The sequence below is a fragment of the Atractosteus spatula genome, chromosome 18, assembly GCF_055471065.1.
Source record: "Atractosteus spatula isolate fAtrSpa1 chromosome 18, fAtrSpa1.hap1, whole genome shotgun sequence".
In the NCBI taxonomy this organism is placed as follows: Eukaryota; Metazoa; Chordata; class Actinopteri; order Semionotiformes; family Lepisosteidae; genus Atractosteus; species Atractosteus spatula.
In genome coordinates this window covers 18,863,028-18,887,909 of record NC_142723.1, presented here as the reverse complement: position 1 = coordinate 18,887,909, position 24,882 = coordinate 18,863,028, and the positions used below count along the sequence as shown (strand labels likewise).

The following is a 24,882-nucleotide window of genomic DNA, read 5'->3' as shown; positions in this document are numbered from 1 at the left end:
ATGTGGAGAACAGTGCTGTAGCCTCGCTGGTGACAAGCGAACGGGCTGCTTGTTATTGCTGGATGCCAGAGAGAGTCAGTCAGCCCTTATCCTACCTCTTCCCCGATGACCTACCCACAGGAAACAAGGGAAATGTAGTCTTAACAGCTGACTTTTATATGGAGAACTAAAGGAAGTGGATTTTTTCTGTTTGGCCTAGAGCCACATTTTCAAGAACTAATGGAACCAACAATCGACGTTAAAGTGTAGGTAATATATGCTTGTTTATATTTCACAATAGGAATAAAAATATGTTGTGGAGTGTAATTTAAACATAAAATGAACAATGCTACATAATTCCTAATGCAAGAAATTGTACAGGGCTAATAAAGTGATGTTGTGATGTTATGTTGTTACTGCAGTCGGTGTATAAATACACATTATATGGTGTCAGGCTGGCCTGTTTTTCATGGGTTTTGAGTACATGCAAAACAACCGTTAGGGCTATGAATCTCTCTGTTGGTAGCACATTAAATACATTTGTGTAATATAGTTTGTCAAAGGAGGTATAAAAGTCCGAAGTTCTGGGTATGATGAAAGGGCCAGTGCAGTGCTTGACGGCTGAAAGCTGGTTGTTTCTATAGAAGCTAAAGTGTAATGCAGTGTCTCAGGCGAGCAGAATAATACCCAGTGCTAGGCTGGGTGAGAGTCGTGTGATGTACAGTAAGAGCTGAGCAAGTATGAAGCAGAACCCACCTTGGAAATCCGAGTCAGGAGAGTCTTCAAAGGGGATCTGGTCGGTATGAATGCAGTTATTGCTGCCAGAGCTGACATGGAAGGGGTTCCTGATTGTAGATTTTGGTGGTGAAATTTCAGAAAGCATGCAAGTCTTGGGAAAAAGTGATAACGTGTCTGTAAACAATAGGCTGATAAATGACTGCAGTAAAGGTCCTCTTAGCTGTAGTGTAACTGTCATTTTGGGGAAAAATGTGAAAAATGCAAATAATATGGTTTTAATGAAGACTTTATTGCACATATATAGGATTTAAACAGTGTGCCTGTGTTGCTGATGAAACATGGTAGTTTGTTCTTTGATGTAGAGAGACGTTTTGCAGATCTCACTCATCAGTATGAATTTAGAATTTCATCACGGAGCAGGGCGCTATAAAAAAGGTGCGTGCTTTGGCGTAGACCTGTTGGTGCAGGTAATGATGAATTTTGTATGATCTGTCACATCTGCATTACAAAATGAGTTTGTTTCTTTGGGTGGGGGGAGTCTGTTACGAGAGCCTTGTGTGGCTCAATCGACTGAAATCCAGGTGAATTTGCCTGCCTCGTCTCCATGATCCGCTAGTTCGGTCGTATGCTCTGAGATCTGAGGGGCGCTCGTCGACGCCTGGGGTGGTGCAGCTTGCTGGTTTGTTACCAGAATGGCCGTTTCCCCCTAAATTTTCCTCTTTCCGTGTGCGGAAGCCCAGTATGGCACAGCACATACAGTAGGCTCCTTCTCCTTGTGTGTTTTCCCAGGCAGCGCTCGAGGTTTTGAGCGCTGGTGGCGCTGGTGAGCTCCTCCTGCTCTCCTCGTACACACACCGACAGAGCCAGAATAAGAGTGAGAGAGCGCGCTGTGGGGAGGTGGAGGAGGACGGATTGTTTTCTTTGTTATTTTTAAACTCTTGCAACTCGTCCCCATGACACGATTCACAAAGGGCTGCAAACGCCGGGATTCCCGATGCACTCGAAAAAGGGCAGCAGGCTTTCACGGGTAAAGTGATAAACTTTTTTTTATTGCCAGCAGCCCGGGGTGTAGGATTGCGGTAAGCCAGGGATGAAATGTGCCCTCGCTTTGCCGTGTTTGAATCAAACTCGAGCCCGAGCGGGTTTTCGTGCCGGGGCCGTGCGGGTCTGAGCGGCCGGGGGTGGGGATCGGGGGGCTGTCCGTGCCGGTGGGCGACCCCGGCCGGGCCGGCGCTGCGCGGCCGCGAATAATCTCCTGAAGTTGTGTGCAAGTCGGTCGGCTGGGGAAGAGGGCCTGGCTGTGTGTGGAGTTTGGTGCTGCCTCCCTTCCCCCACCGGCCTCTGCTGCCGAGACTCGCAGAGGCCAAGACGTGCGCTCAGTGTGGAGCCGCACTTCAAAGCGCCCGGCGGGGGGGCGGGCACGCTGCGCAGACCCCCTGCACAAGCCCGGGCTCCGCTAAAATGTGTCGGCCTGCTCCTGGACGCGTTATTTTTTATTATTATTATTTTACGCGGCGTAGCTGCGGGTACGTGGTTCCACAGTTTTCAGACTGATATCGTATCACAGAGCCGGTCTGTGTGTGTCAGGGGGAGGGAGATCAAAGAGCGTGCATAAGGGAGAGCCGTATCGCGGAGTTTTGGCAGAGCAGGTAACTTCGGGGGGCAAGGGCAAAAAAAAAGTATTCTCCATTTTTAACGTGTTGTGAAATGTCGAAACATAACGCCTCTTGGTTTTCTGTAGTTACCGCGGTTCACGAAGGAGAATGAAGTCACTCGGAAGTGAAACGCTTCTGTCGCTTGGATGTTTTTTTCCTCCCCCCGAAATGACGTGCGGTGGGCTTTGCGTTCGCTCATCATTTCACTTTATTCTGGAGAGAGCCGCGTTTTAGACATTGCAGCAGCTCGCACAGCTGCACTTCAGATGAAATACAGTGTGCTCAACCTTTTCTTTTTAGACCGTTTTTATAAGCGTTGCAGGAGGAAAGTGGGGGCAACTGCTATTTAGGCAAAGACGTATAAAGACAGGGGGTCCACCTAAAGCATTTTGCACGGGTAGTCCAGTGGAATCGAAATTGTACCTCTGTTCTGGCAGTGACACATGAAAAGAGCACGTTGTTGGACAATATGTGTGCCTGAGGTGGGCAGGTTGTAAACCGAGTGCTTTAACTGTACAATTTTATGTATTTTCAACTTTGGAACTGTGAATAAAATGCTTGTACTTCCTGATCTAGTAGTTGTGGAAAGCAGCCCGGTTGGCCAGTATTATTTCCACCAGCAATGGACGTTTTATTTCAGAATGTATTTTGTGACTGAATAAATTGGGAGTCTCTTAAGAAAGCAGTGCATTAATTTTTAGACAAATCTACCTCAAACAATAAGCAATACAATATATGCAAGCCCTTTAAAATGCTTTCTGGAGAGCTGTTATACAGGCTTCAAGGAAGAGCTAAGCATTGTTTTACCTTGCACAGTTGGAAATAAAATTAAAAAATGTGTCTATCTTAAGACTACTGTAAAAATGCTGTCTGTTGATTAATCAAATTGTGAAATAATGTGTATAATTGGCATACCTTCAGAGCAGTGAGCAGATCTCTTTCTCATTTTGTAAAATGTGGGATTTGCAGAGCATTCGTCCTCTGCTCAGGGTCTGCATGCCTCTTACGTGTATCTCTGGGTTGCACATCACAGGCCCTGCCTGTTATATATTGTTTGGTAGCGCAGTGATTAGTTTGTCAAAATATGATGTTTGTGCCCGATGGCAAAGTTGATTTGATTGGTTTCAGTTCAATATGCTAAAATTAAACAAATGCAGTTCTGAAAGTGAGAAAAAATTAAATGTTGATGTAGATGGTTTTTAAAGGACATGGGTATTTACACTACAGTGTTTATTCATGCTTTTGATGTACAAATATCAAATCAATATTGAACAGAGAATTAACTCTCATTCATCAAAGCACATGTCAGTAAAAATTATATTCGGGACAGAAAATGGTACAGTTTTTGGGTGGCACCCTATTCTCTCATGATCACATTTCTCAGTGTATGCTGTTAAACTTTATGAATAAATATGCCACCAGTTAGTTAACTGGCTGAAATAAACATTTCAGAACTTATTGTGAAGCAGAGAAATTTGTACCTCTTGGTTCTGTGATTAATCAGTAGATTCATCAAACATACCGGTAAAGCTTCTATTAGTGTTCAGACCGAGGACTGATTGATTGATGCTCGAGTCTAAATACAGACACAGCTTAAATTAAAGACAGTCTGCAAAGATCTTGATTAGTTCCTTGGGCTGTTTATGTAGAGCTCAGTAGCATAACAGGTAAATGACACTAGCCATGCAGCGTCTTAGTCTTCTAGCCTGTATGTGTGTATATAGGTGTACAGCTGCCTGGTCTTGAGTACCTTCCAAGCCTTGATGTGTCAGGAACTAATTAATATTCATACCCACAATTCACAGCGGCGGCCTGGTCTTTAAAGAACCTTCCTAACCCTGGTGGGTTCAGCTTTTAACATGTATAGATATGTGCACTGAGCACTAGCAGGAGTTTTCTCCAGGACAGAATTGTTAACACACTCTGTGGGAAGATCACGGTAACAGTGCTGCTGTTAAGCATTCCAGGAAGAGAAAGTTCTTCTAGTAAAAATGTTCAGGGTGATCCTATTGGGAAATGGAGCTCTGCATTCTCTCTGTTGTCGTATCTATAGGCCTGTGCACTGCGCCTTCCATACGTCATGTAGCTCTTATTAATATTGAACCTCGGAGTTTGTGCATCTTCTACAGGGTCCCTAGCTGGCAGAAGAGCTACCTGGAGTCCGAGCTGCTGCAAAGCATTTTTCAGCAAGGGAATGAAATATTTTAGCCCAGGTCACATCGGCGAGTGTGCCCACAACCATCGCAGTCCAGGCACATTGCGCTGGACCTGCTGCTGTTGCTTTTCTAACCTCAGAAGTGTACATGCTTGCAATGGGTCCTGTTTGTGTAGATGAAATCACGTTCAGAACTCAAGCTGATTTAATGACCTCCTGTAAACCTTAGGGTTTAGGGTCCAAAGCGTCTTTTACATTATTTCAGAAACATTAACAGAAAGTGATTAACATCGCAGTAATGAGACAAGCTTTAAACTCCATGAGCAATACAGGGGTGACTTCAATTTAGAATTATTTATCTAAAACCTTGTTTATAAAATCAATTACATTTCTGTGTTGTCTGAGTGTAAGATTGTTTGACAACTTTGAATTTTATACACTTGTTAGAGAATAAAGATTGGCAGGATACACATCCTCCACTCTATAAAATTGTACGATGTCAGAGTACGTGGATATGTCCTGTTGAAGGCTTTTATTTGCAGAAATGTTGACAGTATCCAGTAAATCGTTATGGAATGTAACAGTTGCATCCTGCTCAATTTATTACAATGATTGGTTTCTGTTGGACAATAACCTCTGGTATGCATTTTCTTCTCTTTCCTGAAATATACATATATTAGGAACGGACAGAAGAGAAATATTTCTGGATGGAAATGCCTTCTGGATTTTGAAAGAATTAATGTTGGCAGTATAACATTTGACATATGGAAACCTGGGGTTTGTAGATTTAGTAGAAGATGGTGCCTTGGTCAGCCTTAGCTGGTTCCTTTCAGCTGTAGGAGGCAGTTTGCCGTGTGATTAATGTTTCACCTCTGTTGTGAAGTCCCTATCCAGTTGGCATGCCAGTTCCTAGAGACGTTCAAGGAGAACTCAAAGCTTTCTGTATGTTAGATAGAATGGACTTTTGCATGGAAATGCAGAGCATAATTGTCTGTGGTCAAAAGATGGCAGAAACCTTGAGCACAGAAGTTTGACAACCGGTCTATTTTGCTGTCGTTTTGCTGTGTAGAGACTTCCAGTTAGGGTGAAAACAGCAGCAAGGAGAGGGCAGGATCATCCGGGACTGGGGTTTGATTCTGCTTTCCTGATGTAGGCTGGGAAAAAAATGTGTAAGTCTGCAAATGCTAATAAACTGCTTTACTAATGTTCATTTTTCTTTTTTTTTTCCCAGGAGGAATTCTTTGGCAGCAGTACTTGTAGAAGTCTGGATTTAATTGTGATCAAATTTGGGCTTTACTGGGACTGGGTGAAGAGCCGCCGTCAGAATGAGTGTGAGAGAGAAGAGGTTCCCAGTGGACGTAGGGGGCAGCTTTACTGAGGACGCTCCGAGGCCCCCCGTCCCGGGGGAGGAGGGCGAGCTGGTGGCCAGCGATGTCCGGCAGTACAGCCACAGCTTCTACTCCGCCAAGGCCGAGGGCCTCAAGAGCGAGGCCTCCACCGCCACGCCCACGCCGCGCAGGCCCGACCTGGACCTGGGCTACGAGCCCGAGGGCAGCGCCTCGCCCACGCCGCCCTACCTGAAGTGGGCAGAGTCGCTCCACTCGCTCCTGGACGACCAAGATGGGATTCACCTCTTCCGCACCTTCCTGAAGCAGGAGGACTGCGCGGACCTGCTGGACTTCTGGTTTGCCTGCAGCGGCTTCCGCAAGCTGGAGACCAGCGAGGGCAACGAAGAGAAGAAGCTGAAGCTGGCCAAGGCCATCTACAAGAAGTACATCCTGGACAGCAACGGCATCGTGTCGCGGCAGATCAAGCCTGCCACCAAGAGCTTCATCAAGGACTGCGTGGTGAGGCTGCACATCGATCCCGCCATGTTCGACCAGGCCCAGACTGAGATCCAGACCATGATGGAGGAGAACACCTACCCGGTGTTCCTCAAGTCCGACATCTACTTGGAATACACAAGGACAGGGGGGGAGAGCCCCAAGCTGTACAGTGACCAGAGCTCCGTGTCTGGGAACGGCAAGGTCCTGCCTGGATATTTACCCACCTTGAACGAGGACGAGGAATGGAAATGCGACCAGGAGCCGGAAGAGCAGCAGGAGAGTGACCCAACCCCGACCAGCCGGCTGACGCAGAAGCTGCTGATGGAGACGGCCCCCCAGCGGGCCGTCACGAGCCGGCGCTACCAGGACAGCACGGAGTACAGGTACAGTGGATCAGAGAAACCTCGTTTCTCAAACCCCTCCAGGTCTGTGCCAGTCTCGGGGTGCAAGGAAGGAATCAGAAAGGCGCCTTCTGGTGACTGCAGCTCTGACTGAAGACTTGTGCTGTGTGGGCAAGAGCTCAGTTGACTGTGGGGAAGAATACACTATAGCTCTTAGAAGCTCCGTTTTTAAACATGATGTGCATCAGAATCATTAATCAATAAGGCGTCCTCACTATATATATATTTACACGGTGCTTTACAAAAGTACCCATCCTCTTCCGGTGTGTCCCTTTGGGTTAAATTACAGCTGATGTACGCATTGAAAAAGATGAGTATTTTAAAGCACAGTCTGCTCAAACTGAGGAATTTAATTGTTAAAATAATTCGCTGGTCGCTGTTTGCAGTGTTTGCTAGACACTGTCTGTATTACTCTTTTTGTCACAATCTGTAGCTAAAATGATCTCGGGACATAAATGTAGTAACAGTAGGGCCCGTTATTGTTTTTCAATGAGGAAATTAGTCTTGTTACATGTCTTGCTATATAAAAGACAAACATCTGAATATTTTATAAACAAAAGTTGAAGTGAATGGCATTATTTTATATTTCCTAGTAGGCTGAAACTATAAATACAGCCTAAATGTCTAGAAACAGGAATATGATTTACAAATGGCTTTTACCTGTGAGAAACAAACAGACTTTTGCTGTTTGCTATTGGCATTCCAGCAGCACAGTAATGGAGGGCTGGAGAATGTCATCCCCAGTCACCCCGTTTTCTTGGGGTGCTGTGATTGACAGTCATCCACTAAACATAGGTGATCTGCCTGATGCACACGCAACTCCTATTGAGAACTAACCGAGTGATGAAATATTTGACTCGCGAGTGAGCCCGAGGCGTGTGTGTGTGGATCGGACACGGAGGTGCAGGCTGTTAAGATTCAGGGCCCTGCTGGCTGTACCTGTGACGGCACGGACTGCAGCTCGCCTCCCCTGCAGCGCTCCCCAGCCGCACCGCTGGGAAGTGTCTGTGCTTCCGTGTCTTCCAGCCGTTTTTAAGTTTGGTCACTCTGTTTCCTGCGGGATGTATATATATAACATCTGTACACGTTCACAGTGTCTTCCGGAAGTGTTCACCCCCTTCTGAACAGTTGCTGTTGCAACCCACTTTTCTAATGCGGTCAATTTTTTTCACTCGATTGGCACGGCATATGTAACAGTTTAAAGATGGAAATGGCCGGTGTTGTGGTTAGCCTCGCTGCTTTGCTGCCCTGGGTTTGGGTCAGTGTCTGGGGTGCTATCTGTATGCTGGCTTGGGTATCCTCCGGGTGCTCTGGTTTCTTCCCTCAGTCCGAAGAGGTAGATTAACCAGCTCTTGGGTAATGGGCCCTGATGTAAGAGTGTGTGTGTGTGCCCTGTGATGGACTGGTGTCCTGTCCAGAGTGTGTGTGTGTGTGCCCTGTGATGGACTGGTGTCCTGTCCAGGGTGTGAGAGTGTGTGAGAGTGTGTGAGAGTGTGTGAGAGTGTGTGAGAGTGTGTGAGAGTGTGTGAGAGTGTGAGAGTGTGTGAGTGTGTGTGTGTGTGTGTGTGTGTGTGTGTGCCCTGTGATGGACTGGTGTCCTGTCCAGGGTGAACCCTGCTTTGTGCCTGTTGCTTGCTGGGATAGGCTCCGGCTCCCCTTTGACCCTGGATTGGATACAGTGGCTCAAGAATGAATGGATTAAAAACAGAACTATGTTGTTTACAGAAGTATTCACCCCCTGAGCCAATACTGTACAAAATACAAAAGCACCTTTTGCAGGAATTACACCTTTGAGCCTTCTGGGATATGTCTGTAATCAGCCTGGCGTATCTGGATCTGGGAAGTTTCTGCCCATTCCTCCTGGCAGATTTGCTCTTCAGGTTGGATTGGGAGAGCCAGTGGGTCCCAGTCTGGGACACTGGCCTGCAGGGTTGCTGTGGGTGGTTGTCCTGGGGGAGGCTGAATGTTGGCTCCAGTGGAAGTTCTTGTGCTGACGAGTCTGCCAGTCCTTCCCACTGCAAAGGCTCTCTCGCCCTGGCCATGGAGCCGTGTAGCTCTGTCAAGGCTGGTCTCTGGGTCTGGGGTGATGGCCTGCTCTAAGAAGAGTCTGGGTGGTAATGATGGCCTTGGCTGTGATCCTGGGAACTTTCAACACCCGAGAAATGTTTTTCTACCCCTCCTCAGATCTGTCTCCACACAGATCTAACACGGAGGCGTACAGACATGTCCCTGTCCTTTATGGTAGGGTCTCCACTCCGACAGGCACTGTCAACTGAGGCACCTTGCATAAACGGGTGCATTTCGACTGGAATCGAGCAAACCCATTGAACTGACCACGGGTGGGTTCCTTTCCAGTACGAGGGGTCTCGCAGTTAGATGCTCCTGTGTTCAAGTCGGACTATCATGCAATGGTGAATAATTATGGATTCATTATATTAAATAACATGTAAAGTATTTAATCTTCCTTCACAAAGCCAAAGCAGAACAGAAAATGTGACCTAGTAGTTATTTAGAAGTAAAGGACAAATTCCCTAAATACTGCGATTCCAGAGTTGTTTCTAGTTCTTTTTATTTGAAGTTCTTGATAAAGAAATTTTAGATGATTTAAAACTGTGCCTTCCTCCTTTTTGCTTTCTGAATTTATATTCCTTTGCCCTGAAGGCATGAAAGGATTTTAATTGCTGAAAGTAATGCAGTTTTGAGGTTGTTTGCAAATGATTAATTTATTAGGTGAAATAGTTGGCTTGTATTTCAAAAAGACAACCTTCATTTTTAACTGCTTTTTAAGATTACCCTTTGGGTTTTGTAACTGAATTTTACATTAGTCATATGTTCAGTTTGTTTCTCTATAAAACAGCAAAATGAGACCAAATCGGTTGATTCAAATGTGGATCCGCGTGCTGGCAGTGTAAAAGCAACCAGTACGATTAGCATGAAGCTGTTTCACACCTTGTTTATGAACATTTCTAGAGAGGGTTCAGTCTGAGCTTTGTCTCAAACAGCAATGCTTAATTAAAGATGTGTGGAGACTCTGTATATTATTTTTTGCATTGGATTGCAGACGTTTTGAACGTTGGAGATTCTGAGCAGACTTCAGTTTTTATTACTTCCTGTTCTCCAGCAAAAGTAAACTGTATAAAATGTACCACATTTTTAGTGCAGGAAGCAGCCTCTTTTACCAAAGCTCTGCAGTTTGCTTTGGTCATAAATAATGTTTTATGGCTATGTTAATACTGAAATTGTTTCGATGTTTTAAAGAGAATTTATTACTCGCTTTCAGTCGACAACAGCAGTCAGTGTGTACAGTGTAGCAGACATCCAATCTTAGTGGTGATGTCTTTTGTAATAAAATGAGCACTTGTACTGAAAGGTGTGAATGTGTCCGTAAGAGATGAATTTGTATGCTTGTGTGTCGTTCGAAGTCTTGTAAGCTCCTTACCCTACGCTGAGGCTGTCCTGTGAAATTATACTAATAGTTGTTGTAATAGTAGTAATAAAAATAACAGTTGTCTTAAGGCTGAGAAGTGATGTAAGTTTATTTTTCTCACTTATTTGTTCAGTTATTTGAATAGTATGGTTCTTAATCGACATATAATTGTTGATTGTGAATGTGAAGGCCGTTGATAAGGTGTGTCTATAATGTGTTGACCCTTGAGAGGAGGAGCACTTATTAATCTTTTTTAAGAAATAAAACAATCTTTAATGTGTAGTAATGAGTAGTATTTGATGGGAAGTTACAGAGTTACAATTTAATAGGTGCAGAAATGTCAAAAGACCTTTTGCAAATGTGATTGTAAAACCTGAAATAGCACAGCTTTTCAAGAAGTGCAGATTTTTTTCTATAGAGGACTATAGCATTATGAATGGATTGGGTCATCTGGTTCTTGAAAATGTTAGTCTTGAATGGAATAGTTTGTCAACATTAACCCAAGTCAGAGTAATCTTAATTACATTTTCTATCCATGACGAAATCAAACAAAATAGATAAGTCATGTTTTCACATTGATTTACAGGCTCTAGGCAGCCTAGAGAAAACCCGCTGTCTTATTTTCTTGTACTTCCAATCCAGTGTAGCTTCTAAAGGTTTTCTTTTTCATCTGGCTAGTCAGCGCTTTGTATAACAGTTAAAGTCTTTGTTCATATATTCATATTTGTCACTGTAGCTTTAATAAACCGGTTGATGAAATCAATTGAAGGCTTTACTCAATCCTCAATCAAACGTCCTCCTTGAACAAGATCCTTTGTTTTCGTCCTCTGTGCAAGAATTCACTGACACTTTATTCAAAACGAACCTTTTAAACACTGTGCTGTTCTGACAGCACATGGCAGTCACGTTCAAGGCACTAGAGAAAATATAATCAGAAGTATTCAGTGAAAATCATATCCAGAAAATTGTCAAGTGGTGAGTGATGTGTAATTTCTCGATGTCACGTATGGAGTTTGGCACAGTGATGTGCATTTTTGGCAGCAGTATGGAGGAGTGGTTGGTGTCTTGGACTCATAACTGGAGAGGTTCAAATCCCCGGTGAGACACTGTCGTTATACCTGTGAACAGAGGAGTTTACCCCCAACACTTTCAGGTGCAGAAATGGGTACAGATGTGAGTCGACTGGGCTAAAGCTGCCTGCCAAATAGATCACTATATGTTGACCACAAATACCGTTTTGAAAGAAAGATAAAAATCCCTTGCATTCTAGAGAAAAACCCTTTATTTTAGTGTGGCGATTCCTGGCATTTTGTGATTTTTAGACGTGGATGACCTGCATTCAAATGGCTTCAGAATTACAGAGCAAGACGAAGAAGATTCCTTTATTTGGTCACTTCTTGATTTAATTTAATTTGGCATGTGCTGACCCACTGGGGGTGGACAAAATAGTGGAAAAAGTGAGAAATACATAAATCATTATTTTTTTAACAGAAGCAAGTTTGTCATCATTTGTAAAAACAGATGGAACCATAATTCTATCACTAACCTTCAGCACGTTGGAGACAGCAGCATCAAGGTCATCATTTTCTGCATGTTTGGGAGACCAATGGTCATGTTTCTGATGCAGTTCATGCACAGGCTTTTTCTTGCTTGCACATTCGTATTTAACACATTGGAGTGCTGAGTAACATCATACAGAAATGCAGAAAACAACTGGTCTAAGAACAAATATTGATTAATTTCTCCATGTCCAAGAATAACAAGTTAGAGTGGTTCAAAACCCTCAGTTAATTATTATGGGCTCTTATATTACCCCCCCGAAAAACCGTCTTACTCTGCAAAAGCAGATCCTCATCCTGGGTGTCTATATTCCTCATTCAAAACCAAGTATAGTGTTCCAGGCTTGGATATAATCAGTTCAACTACAGTTGACGTTGCATCATTTAGAAAGCAAAACTTTGCAAATGCTCAATGCGATGATATGAAAAAAGATTATTCTGGTTGTATGTTGAGACTTCTTTTAAGGTTTCCAATGTAAAATGTTACAACTTTAATCTCCTCAGTGGTTCTTCCGTTTTGCAAAAAAAAACACAGCTGTCATCACATCTAGTCCAGCATTTGTAGCTCTGACAAATAGCAGTAACTGGGATATCACTGATATCCCAACTTTTAGTCATTTCAAGACTGACAAACACAGAAGAAACCTTTCCTTAAGGATATTTGTGATGTGGTCAAAGATATCCAACACCCACCTCAACGTTGGCAAAATTATACAGCTGATGTTTTTACCCTGTTCTTAAGCTCCTTTTTGTCAGCAGCCTGTGAAAATGCAGTCTTTCATCAGCTGACTGTCAGAGCATGGGGTTTCATCCATTTCATTTCTTCATGTGTGATTTCATGACCTGTGAAAACATCTTTCCTGAGCTAGTTCTTGATGTGTACTGGTAAAATATCTCATAAAATTATTTTGTTTAATTGGGCAGTGGGATTGTTATGTATGAAGCTCATGCATTTCCCTCCACTGAAAGGCACAAAGAAGAAAATCTTGTCCCCACTGCTCTCGAAAGGATCTGTGCTCATCCTTGTACTTGAATGTTTTAGCCATGTTCCGAGTTCTCCGTGGTAAGGGTTTTCTATCCAAGAGAAATTCACGCAGTTTTTCAAAGAATTCTCATCCTTCTTTTAGCACGGTCCTAGTGCCAGCAGCGTGTGATAGGAAACAGTGTAATTGCTGCACTCTGGTAGGATATTGGACACAGAAAGCTGGTTTTCTTGAAGAGCCTCTGCGTTAAGCAGTCACTGTGTGTCAGATGAGTAAACCAGGAAATTGTGGCTCAGCCCGTAGTGTAGGTCTTCTCACGGAGATATTCTCCGTGCACAGTACTTAATTTGAGTAGTTTTTTATCCCTTTTATTTTTATTGAATTTCTTTTCATTCATATCTACTTAGTATTTCCCTCTTTGTGAAATAAAAGAAGTCTAGCAGGCATACCCATGGAATTCGCTCCTCCAGAACGCTCAGCAGCAGGCAGCAGTGGTCTCTTCTCTGCACCAGGCTCTTCCTGGTTCCTCAGCGGGTAGTGGGTGGATGCTCCCTTGTTTTCTGCCTACCCAGATCAGTGGTTGGAGGTGTCGGTTCATTGGAAAGATGGTTGAAGTGTTAAAATGAAAACTCAAAAAGTTGAGGTGTGTGTCCCTGGGGGAAGGATTGGTTCAGAACAATACCCCATGATTTCTGCCTCGGATTTCTGCTAACCCTAACCCTAACCCAGTACGCCTTTTACCAGTTCAGAAGGAATATTTGGAGGCACTTTTAGTATGAAATATTTTAAGTTCACGGTTTTTGTTGTCTGGTAATCTGTTCTATGCTGAATGTGCTTGAAGTTGTCTCATACCATGTAGATTTATTAAGCACAGTTTGAAACGACAAACTTGATGTCGTTAGCAAGTAGTTAACGCAAAGACGGCCACAGCAACAGAAAACAGCATGTACCTATAGAGAATTACTTTTCTATAGCACTATTCATCTCAAAGAATACCAAAATCTTTCATATCATATATAAGCCATGATGTGCCAGCAATCCTGCCACACGGCAAACCAGGCAGAGAGAAGAGAAATGATTTAATTAGGAGGCCCAGCTGTGTGAGCCCCAAGTGGACAGTACCCCTACTCTTCTCAAGAATGCTGTGGTATATACAGCGTTTCATATTGACCAAGCCCACAGCGCTTAGGTTCTGAGATCTGGTAACATTGTGTTATAAAGTGCTCATGCTGCTGTACACACAGTATTGTTGTGGTAGTTGCATACAGGGGAGTTATTAGTGACACATGTTATTGTGTATGTGTCCTGTTGCATAGGCTTTTAGATATGAGAAGGGTTGTAGTCTCCAGGTATAGAGCAGTGCTGTAGGATTGTGCAGCTCCACATTTGACATCTCTTTCTTTCTTCCACTGCTCTTGTGGAAAGCAGTTTTCCTGCCTGCTTAAGTCATTAGGGAGGTTCTGGCTAGTTTAAAATTCTGAATAATCAGGAAAAGCTGCAGTAATCCCCATCCCGGCAGTCTCGCTCATGAACGGCGGCATCACTTTCTCTGGAATGTCAGGAGCGCAGGTAGAAGTCTGCTGTTTCCCCTGTGGTGCCCCAGAGAGGGCATTGGGAGCTCATCTGGTGGAGGTGCAGTGAGCCCCTATCGCGGACACAGGCGTGTCCCTGTGAAGGCAGACCCGGGCCTGGGGTCGTGGCCGGCCTTCAGCTGCTGGTTTCATTCGCCTTGTCTCTCACTTCTCCGTGCGGCGACGTCCTCACAAGATCCTTTGCTCCTGGCAACAGCAGTGGTGCTGAGATTTGCATTCTGTGTGCTGAATATAATTGTTATATTTAACCAATATTCCTTTCCTTCTGACCAAGCCCATGATTAGCTTTTTGATTGCATTGAAACTCTTCACGCACTGCAGTAAAGGTAGGATACTGAGTCGTCTCTGTAACGACTTCAGCAAGAATGGAGCCTCTCTTAGGTAACTCTGACGGCACTTTAATGACTAAATGGTGTTAATGCAAAGGGCAGTAACAATGTGGTCTGACCGAAAGCCTGGGATTTCAGGAGCCAAGGCAAAACAGTTCTTTAGTTGAAGAAGTCTCTACAGCTGAAATGTTGTCTCTTTTCCTCTCAGCAGGGAATGAACCATTACGTGTTCCTTTGCAGCCTACGCATGCTGACGCAGCCCCCTACTTGAACTGCTACTAGATCTGTAGTTGTCGTGGCCTTTTCCAAAACTCGTCTGATAAGCCTTAATTAAATGGCATTTAGTGCATGGCATTTGTTTAATAACTGTCCTGATCCATTTTTTATATGAATCTTGTTTTTATATGAATTAGGTCAGTTTGTCTGGTTCCTGCCCATTCTTCGTTTTGTGATCTTTGAATTAAAACCGGGATGTGATTGTTTCTATAACAGAGCCACGCACAGTGACCCTGTCAAGGTGGTCAACAAGAAGCCTGGGCTCATTGCTCAAGAGATTGAGGCTGTATTGCTGGGGTTCTGCCTGCTGGCTCGTTGCAGTCTCCAGCGCCATCCTGATGGCACGAGGGCATCGTTCTCTTCGCAAGCAAGGCACATAGTTTCCCGTGTCCAGCCAGCTTGTCACCTGTGCCCTGTTAGCTCGGGTGGTTTGGCCTTATGCAATAAAAATCAGTTGAGTGTTGTCATGGTCATTCGGGAATGATTAATAAATCAAAATGACCCCTAAAACATTAAATCATTATCTGAAATCCGGATGCTTTATTTTTCTAAAATCATCCATCCATAAATAATACAGTAAGTGATTCAGTGCTCATAATATAGTGATGCATTTTTATTTATTGACATTATTGACCTGAGTGTCTGTGCAGTTTCCACAAATGGTATATAATTTAGGCCTACTAATTGCTTTTAATCATCCTATTGATCAATTGGGTTGGGCAGACCTGAACTGAGCGTAGATCATTAGGTGAAAGCACTAACTGGTATTTAACTCAAAATGTACAACACAAATTGTGTGGGCTGTTAGTCAAAAAAATACTGACAATTGTTATATTTGTAAATGAGGAAAAAAGCTGATGATCTGCTTAAGCATGGTTTATCAACGGATCTGTAGTTCAGGTTGCCTTCTCTTTCCTTCTGATCCTGGCCAGGAGTGATCTTCCTCTTGACTGGACCTTTGGAATACAAACCTGCTTTTGTTCATTTTTTATTTTAGCACAGATAGATGTCTGCGAGAATATTTGCTTTCAAATTTTAATTGTGTGGCAAATGTACAGTAATTTTGCCACAGAAAATAACAGAAATCTCAAGAGCAGAGCCCTGCAGTGGCAAGCTGTCTTCGAATCTCCCACACCCCGGCAGCTCCCCTCACAACTGGCCGTGTGAAATGGTAAAACACCGTCCTGGAATTGTAGGTATTTAACTGTTAATTCTGTTCTGCAGTCTTGGCATGGAAGTGAACAGCTGCCTGTTTCATTAATTGTATATAAGTCTGTGTAATTATAAATCACCTACAATTCTCCGTAAAAATTGTTTGGTTTCAAATTTGCATCAAATAATTTTTTAACACAGCTGTGATGTACAACTTGTGATGGATAGATCGTGATAAACGAAAGTGATCGTGTAAAATATGTAATCACTTAGGCTGCAATATTAGGGATGCTTTCAGTATATAAATTGTGATTTATTGATTTGAGGAAGACTGGCGTTGTGTTAAAGATGGTAAGGTATTTGCAAATAGAAATACTCAAAGTGGGTTTAGAAAACTCATGAAACAAGAAGGAAGCTGCTCAACAATATATGCAGTATTGTAATATCTACAATCTACAAAACGTTTATCTGCTTATATCGGGAATGAAATGGGAAGGACAAATGTGAGATTTCAGAAAGTTTGCATGGTCTTTGTGACAAAACACTCTACTGATGTTCGTCTAGTTAAGAAGCTCCTTATCTTCAAAAGCAACCATTATAGGTAGAGCTGACTTTTTTTTCTTCTTTAAGGACAGCATGTTGATATTGTTTCTTTTGATATGAAAATCATGATAATGCAAATGAATTCAACATTTGTAACAAAAGAAAAACACCTTGTGACTTTTACACATGGCATGCTGCTGTCTTTCAGCTCTGTGGCAAACCAGTGAGGTTTGTGTCCTTCACCTGTATTTCCTGATGGCCTGTCAGTCTTGTTGTCCCCTGTTGTCTGTTTTTATTTTGTTTGATTTCATTGCTGTCACAGGTGTCTGTTCACAACTAGGGGCGATGAAGTTGTGAATAACTAGAATAACTGCATATGTGAATCCATAAAAGCACAGTTCCACTCAGGTGTGCTGGTAAAGGGCAGTCTATACCACGGGTCATATCTGGAAACAATATTCCTAGGAAATATTCCTTTTAGGCTGCATTGTTCTGTCTTTGTCCTTTGAGCTGAAGGGTAACTTCTGTTTTAGGTCTTTTTTGGGTAAAGATGCTCATCTCTCTAGCAGATCAAGCAGTAGTGTGTATGGTGTGGACCACACAGATGTGGTTCATGGTGCAAGTAACACAAGCCTTTGATAGGAGTTTCAAGGGGCTTTGCATTGGAAATGGGTGAAATGGTCTGTATTTTGGTCCTTTCTGGGGAGATTGTGGTCAAGAGGCGTTCAGTCATAATCCCACAGCTGGGAGCTCCTCGCCACTGGCTCCTCTGGCAAGCACAGCCCCCAGTGTCTGGACCTGTGGTCTGTGTAGCAGATCACTTGGAACTGAGACTCCGCTTTGAGTCAGTCGAAACGCAATTATCCTGCCCTTCTTTGTTCAGATCACTGGAGAAATGTTGTAGGATCCCTGTAACAACTAAAATGTCACATGTTTTTGTTTTCCCACTTTTGAGGAATCTCTCTTTTGGGAGAAGTGGGCTAGTTTCTTATCCCTGTGGCAAATGCAACACTGTGAGAGAAAAAAATGTACTGTTGTGAAGAACAGTTTGAGTCTCTTAAAAGAAAGCTATCTGCTGGGGATTTTCCCTGGGCTGGTTTGTGTTGTCAGATTGAAAGAACATTGAACCCCATGGCTTGAAAAGGGCTGTGGAAGAAGCTTTGAAGAACACAGCAGACGTGCATCCCTTAAGAACGTCACACTCAGGGAATGGACAGCCAACTTCGATTTGTCTTTTGGTAGTAATGTTGTGGTCTAACAGATTTCTTACCTACTCCAGGGTTGGTGGAGCAAGCTGAGAATAATTCTTAACTGCTTCATCACCGCTGTGCGTGTCCTTAACTTGGTGAGGTGACTCACTCAGTGGGTTTTGCAAGCGTGGAGACGGGCTGCCATAGATAGTTTTAGGGGCTTTGATTCATTGTGGAGGACTGCAGCTCTGAATCCACCTCTGCTGATGTGAAAGGCAAATTTTTTAGAGAGCAGCTCTAGCATTTAGTTTCTGCTGTGCTCGGCTTACCCTGAAAATCTAAGGCTGTACGACAGAATTTATTTTCTTTCACAGTTTTTCATATAGACTTGCAGTGTATGTGTTTTTCAATGTGTGGACACATTACTAGGATTGAATCAGCTGGTTTGTGTCTAATTACACTGCCCCTTTTTCCATACAGTGTTGGAGAATTTCACCCAGGTGAGGTCTTTCGGCAGCAATGCACTTGAAGGCTGATGTGTTTCCTGTTGTGCATGTTGTCACGATTTGGTTTAGGCTGCTTGCTACTGCGATGGTTGCTTAGCTAGAAAAGCCTTTCCACTGGTTTCAGTTCTCCCATTGCCTATCCCAGGCAGGCTCAACTCGTGTATACGTAGTACATAACCAGCTTACCCAGGGAATCATATAATTGGGATTTTGGTACATCAAGCATATAATGTATAGTGGGCAAAAGAATTATTGGTATCCTTGAAATAGATGAACAAAAAAAAGCTGCATAAAATAAACAACACGGATAATTAGCTACATTATATCCCTGAAATGATACTACTGGCTTTTATTTTGATACAGTTATTTCAAAATACATGTTTTTAAATGAGTAATCTTAGTTTTTTTCTAAAAAATGTCCTGGGGAACGTTTTTGGTAGTAGCTTTACCAAGATCTACCCGTCTTACAAAAAGATCTACTGGAGGCAGGAGGCTGTGTGAAGGATGTTTGCCCCTTTTCTCCATCTGCAGGGCTGATGAGGTTTTCTTGAGCATTGTGGTGGAGCTGCACGTTGGTGGTGGTGGGGGGGATCCCTATTACCTGTAAAGCACTTTGAGTGGAGGGTCCAGAAAAGGTGTAAGCAATTATTATTATATTATTATTAAGGCCTCTCTCACATGTTGGCTCAGGGGCAAGAGCTGTTTTGCCAAGACTTCAGGTGCTCATTTATTAACCAAAATTTCTACAGAAATCTAGAAAAAAGTCCTGTCCACACTTTTCCCCCAGCCCGAAGACTGTGATTTAAGACTGAGTTTGCTTGCCTTTTAAATTGAAATGCACAGTTAATGGTGATTGTTGTTTTGTTCGAGGGAAAAATCTGCAACTGTTCTCTTAACTCAAAGACTGGTCAGGCCTTTCTCTCTCGTTAGCCAACACGGTTCTGTGTGCAGGATGAGCTGCTAGTGGTTGGCACCCATATCCTCTTCTAACAATTCAAACAATCAGTGCTTCTGTTTTGTCAGGGCTGTCAACACATGACGTTACGCAGCACGTTGTGTCGCACAATGGGCAGACTCCCGTTCAGGTGGCACTTGTTACTGGGGTTGTCAAAGCCTTGCAGTCACTGTTGCTGTGCCGCTGTTCAAACCGTTATACCACGTCCAGCTGAGTCTGCCTAAAATGTAGTTATCGTCAACTCTGAATATGTTTGGACCCTGTTGTGCAATGAATCTTCACGTACGTCGTCTTCAAAAACAATATAGGTTTTCCATCTCATGTGATTCATCCACACGGATCAGAAAGCACTGGGACCTGTTTATCGTTGCCAGCAGCTGGTCCACGATGTCCTCTCCTAGCAACAGTGTGATCGGAAAGCTGAACTTCTCCTGCTCTGCAAGCTGTCGTGTCCCCAGATAGCTCGCGGTAGATCTTCTATAGTAAGGAGACTCAGTTCTTCACCAATTGTAAAAGCCTTTTTAGCTTTGGTTTCAATGTGCCTCTCAGTGCAGCTCTGTTCCTCCTGTGTATGTGGTAAGCAGTTGATTTTGTCCTTCAAATTACTTTTCCATTTAAAGAAATCTCCATTTCTTCCTCTGAGGGCAGGAAGTTCAGATCTCATGCACTACGAAGGTTTTATTGCCGTGTTGGACAGAATCTGTGCATATATAATATAAGCGGACAGTGCTTTTGGAACTTGTGAATCATGCAACAGGTTTAACCACAGTTTGTGCGTTTTGTCACCTTTGGACTGGAAGTTGCTTTTTTCATTTTTTCTTAGCATTCTACATCCTCTGCACAGGTCTGCTCCCTGTAGTTCAGAATGCCATTGTCCTTTTTTGTAGAAGCACTTCTGTTAAAAAAAAAACCTTTGACGTTTGCTTGAGCATCTCTTAACTGTTGCATTTGCTGGAAATGACTGGCTACAGTTAATGCTTAATTTAATTTAATTGAGCTCAGTTTGGATGTTGTCGTCTGACCAGGCTGTGTCCTGTGCTTGGAAACCTCTGACCTGAACTACCTTGTACTGGCAACGTTCTGTAAATAACATGCTGGTCAGAGAAGGGCTGTTCTTTCAGAGAGCACCAAACTAAAGGAACTTGAAGGCTTCCATGGATGAAGATGCACGTCAGTATTAAGATCATGAGAACAGTTCCTAATGGGGATATGTAAGTCCTTAAAAGACAGAAGGCTTGGGAGTTTGCAGAGGGGTTTAGTGTGAGCTAGGGATAATGTAAGAACAATTATTTCTGCTTCCCTGCCCTCTGTGATTCTTGTGATGTGAAGTTTGCCAGAATTTATGAAATATTTTCCGACATCTTTTCTCTGTTTTACATAAACAATGGTCGTGATTCACTGTTGCTGCTGCTTTATACCGTAATATTTGTGTTGGATAAAACCAGCGTCATTGGTTTCGTCTTCTGCAGTTTCACTGTTTGAAGCCAGGTTCTAATATAAGGGCTGTCCACCTGGACTGGAGAGCAGGAAGCTGTTCCCACTGTCAGGGGCGAGGGAAGATCCGGATAGACTCTTGAGTTTGCAGATTTTACTTTATTTTAGAAATGCAAAGAAGTACAAGGCTAATTTTCCTCCTGAAATTTACTGATATTGAAGAAATTCAGTATACCCCACTGTCAGTTTTAACCCCCTGTCTAATAATAAAGTTTTTTACATTTGCACATACAATTTTATCTGCTCAGCCATGTGTGAGAGAACTGCTACAGAAATGCATCATCACGGCAGGTAATTTAAAATAAGCACGTGCTCTAAAATAATAGATTCAGTCAAGGAGGTGGCGGGGGTTTAACTGTATGATTGACTCTTTGTAAGGGCTTTGAAATATCTTTTATAGAATCTATAGAAATGTCTTTTATCTTCTAGAACTTTTCCGACATCTGTCGCATGATTCTTCGTGTGCCCACGTGAACTGTGCGGTGTTCCCGAGGCGAGCTGACGGCTGTGGTTGTTGTGTTGCAGGACGTGGAGGGAGCCCATTAACCCTTACTACGTCAACACCGGCTACGCCCTGGCACCTGCCACCAGCGCCAACGACAGCGAGCAGCAGAGCATGTCCAGCGACGCCGACACCATTTCTCTGACGGACAGCAGCGTGTACGTGCCTCTCCCGCCCGCCGCCCAGTCGGAGACCCGGCTCGCTTGTCCCGGGGTTTTGGGAATTCCTGCAGGGCTCTGAAGTTTTGTATTGTTGAGAAATATTGGTTTCCCAGCTCCTTTAAGTGGAAGGAATTTGAAATGTTTCCCTGTTTTGGGAAGGAAAAGGACATTGAGCAGTTGGCTAATGTCACAGCGATGCTCGTTATGGAGGCTTAATCTACTGGGCTGTGAGATGGGATTGCTGGATCTAATTTAGGAAGGTCGGTTTTTTATTTTATTGAATTGTCCAGGTTCCTCCTATGTGCAGTATAGTTTAAAGAGGATGCACAGATATAAATGATAACACATATTCCTAGAGAATGCCAGGAGTAGTAGCCTTAACTGCAAATAAAAGCCTAATATGTTTTGAGTCCTGTTCAGATATTTATAGTAATCACAATTTGGCTTTCTAAAAACATTTATGGGTTAATTTATACCTTAACATGTCTTTACCATGGTACAGTGGTATTTGCGTAGTCTGCCAAGTACTAAATGTTCTTCTCCTTGCATATTTTCGTGTTTGAAGTTTGTTTATTCATAAAATAATCCTGATATTTTGTAATACATACACTTTATTGATTATAGATTGCAGACAACCAAGCAAAAAAAGTATTTTAATATAGATCCTGATGCTTTGTCCTGACTCATTCATGTAACTTTAAGGAGTTGTGTATTCCTTTTTGAAAACGTTTCTCTTCTGCTTGAGTATAAATGTCAGGCTGAAAAAATGGACTTCAGTGGTGAGAACAGTTTAATGGAATGCAGCTAGAAATTCTCCAGTTGATTTTTTTTTGCTATGGTTTAATGTTATTATTTTGACCTGAAAATTGAACTTTTTGAGTTACTAAACAAAGTTCTGCTTTTGAATCAAAAATTGCATGATTTCAGTTAGTAGATTTTGTTTGTAGTGTTTATTGCAAGAGAGAAAAAAGAGCTAAACAAATATTCTACTTCATCATAGTGCTGGTTCTGTTACAATGTGTTTGTTTTTCCCAGAACAAATGTTTCAGTCAAGCTTTGTTGAAAAAGAAATGCAATGGTATGGAATAAGTGCTGAATGAAAATTATTTGCAACTTTAGGAAGTGCCTTTTGTGCTTTGGGAAGTAGGTAGAGTTTAATTCGGGTGATGATTGATCGGTATGCTTACAATTCGGATGACAGTCTAAGGTAGTGTTTTTTTTAGCTTGAAGAGGCTTCAGAACAAAAGTTGTCATGTTCTGCTGTTCACATGGAATTGACCTCTCATTGTTAACAGATTGAATAATGCCTTGCTTTCATGTTTGAGCAGGAGTCGGGAAGATCTGTAAATACTGGGGTTCCCAGTGTCCGCTGGGATTAGGGACCAGGAAGTTGCAGCAGAACAATGTATACAGGGAGATTTTTCAGTACATGGAACATTTGAAAACTTTTTTTACACTACCATTAGTTTTTATCTCGACCTACCATTCATTTGAGTGACATTTTAAGAGTTTTTAATCCAGACGTTCCTTCATGTGATTTTATCTTGAGAAGTGTGCATGTTAATACTGCTGTGCTTCCATTTAGGTGCAGCAATTCCACAGCTTGGAACTCTTTATCTTTGTTGTAAATGCAGAGATAAAACACGATAAACACACTTCAGGCTCACTTTCAGGTTTGTCACCAGCTACACAAAAAGCGGGAACAAACATTTTCTGAACAAAAGTCATAATTAGCATGCCCAGGTGTGGGAAATGTGTACATTTTATCCCCAGTATCTGGATGAAATTAGTTCATGGAGATGTATACCGAGGCAGGTTTTAACAGGAATCTTAAATGAAAAATTCTCATGAAGTGATAGACTTCATGTAAAATCTTGGTAGCATGCATATTTTGTCACATTTTAGGAATATTGTAATTGTGTTTTTCTGAGCTCATGAGACTGTACGCATTTAGAAAAACAATGAGTAACATAAAAAACCTGTTTACAAAGTTATTTGTATCAGAAGGATCTGCTTATAATTGTTTCAGGCAGAGGGCTTTTTTTAATGTGACTCACAGTCGTCACTGTAGTAGAGAGTTAAAGCAGTGCAGCGCTGTGGAGAGACAGTTTCACCTTAAATGGGTTTATTTGGCATATTTTTCCAATGTGAAAGTGACAGGGGCAAAAGTGAACAACCTGAGTCCACCACAGGTGGACTGTGGAATCGCTTTTGTGTAAAATGAATAAGTAAACACAAGGATTACTGGTCGGTGCTGTGGCAGACTCAAGTCCTCCTACCTCCTACCTTGAGTACGAGTTGCCTCTGAGTCGTGAGGCATCGGAGTCTTTTGAGTCGGAGCCGTGAGTCATCGCTGGCTTCAAACCCACAGCCTTGAAGTCGGCTAATCAGAGTTATGCTTTAAAAAAATTCCTGCATGAAAACATCCCATACACCAAAGCCAAGGAAAAATGAAAAGAAAGAGCTAAATAGAAAGATTAGCTGGTTCACAATAAGTAATAAAACGATGAAACTGGAAAAGCTTCTCATCTCGTATTTCTTATCCCATTTTGCATTTTTAAAACACACAATGGGATAATATCTAAAATATCAAAAATGTTGTTCCACAGGTCAATAAATGTCCTACAGATTTATTTGGTCATTTTGAGCTTATTATACCTTTGCTCAACTAATATTTTCTATCTTGGGTTTATGATAATTTACTATTTTATTCTGTATTTGAATAGGCACTATTCTAAAAAAACATGTGGGTTTACTTTGAAGGCTCATCAAAGATTACACCAACAATACTTTTACAGACCACACAGTTTACAGCTGTCAGTAGACTGTTTACTGTGAGATCTGTCCTTTAGGCATTTATGTTTGGTGAATTAAAACACTGACGTCTGTGTGTGTATGGTATATATTGGGATTGTAACACAATTCAGTATTTTATCTACCTGACCTTATGAGGTCTATTAGGACTCTAATTTGTTCCCGTATGTTCTTCAGTTTTGTTCTCAATTTTTTTCTGCTTACATTTTGAAAGGCCTGAATTAGATGAAGTGTTTTTATATTCAAAAATCACAATTGCCTTTCCAAAAATAAGAGCGAATCCTACAATGTATGTACTTGTATGTTACCAGAAGGGTTGCCTCATGAATGCTTTGGAGTACTTTAATTGACTCCTAACCTTCTTAACTGCTCACGCCTTATAAAGAAAGTGCTTGGTTACATGTACATTTCAGACCACAAGAGCACATATTACAAGCTAAACACCATATGAAAAACTGCCATTTGTGTGATGTTCTTTATGTTTTTGACCTAATACCATCAAATGTATGCATGTAGTACCCCAAACATAAAAAGGGCATTATGTTGTTCTTATTGACATTGGTCTAATAATTATAAATACATCGTTTGACTGTAAAGCAAGTAGGCTGTGACTTTGCAGTCCTGATACTGTGAATGAAAACTGTT

The 24,882-nt window shown here is 42.4% G+C and overlaps 1 protein-coding gene across 1 annotated transcript in view; it reads left to right on the top strand.

Annotated features, from left to right (window-relative positions):
* Window positions 1–1,506: 1,506 nt before the first annotated feature.
* The window catches only part of axin1 (axin 1), a 35,749-nt gene continuing 12,373 nt past the window's right edge, over window positions 1,507–24,882 (top strand). Inside the window, exons 1-3 of the mRNA XM_088936756.1 lie at window positions 1,507–1,744; window positions 5,759–6,736; window positions 21,286–21,420. Of these exons, the coding sequence (XP_088792882.1) occupies window positions 5,853–6,736; window positions 21,286–21,420 (1,019 nt within the window). The 5' untranslated portion in view covers window positions 1,507–1,744; window positions 5,759–5,852. The remainder of the gene's footprint in view (window positions 1,745–5,758; window positions 6,737–21,285; window positions 21,421–24,882) is intronic.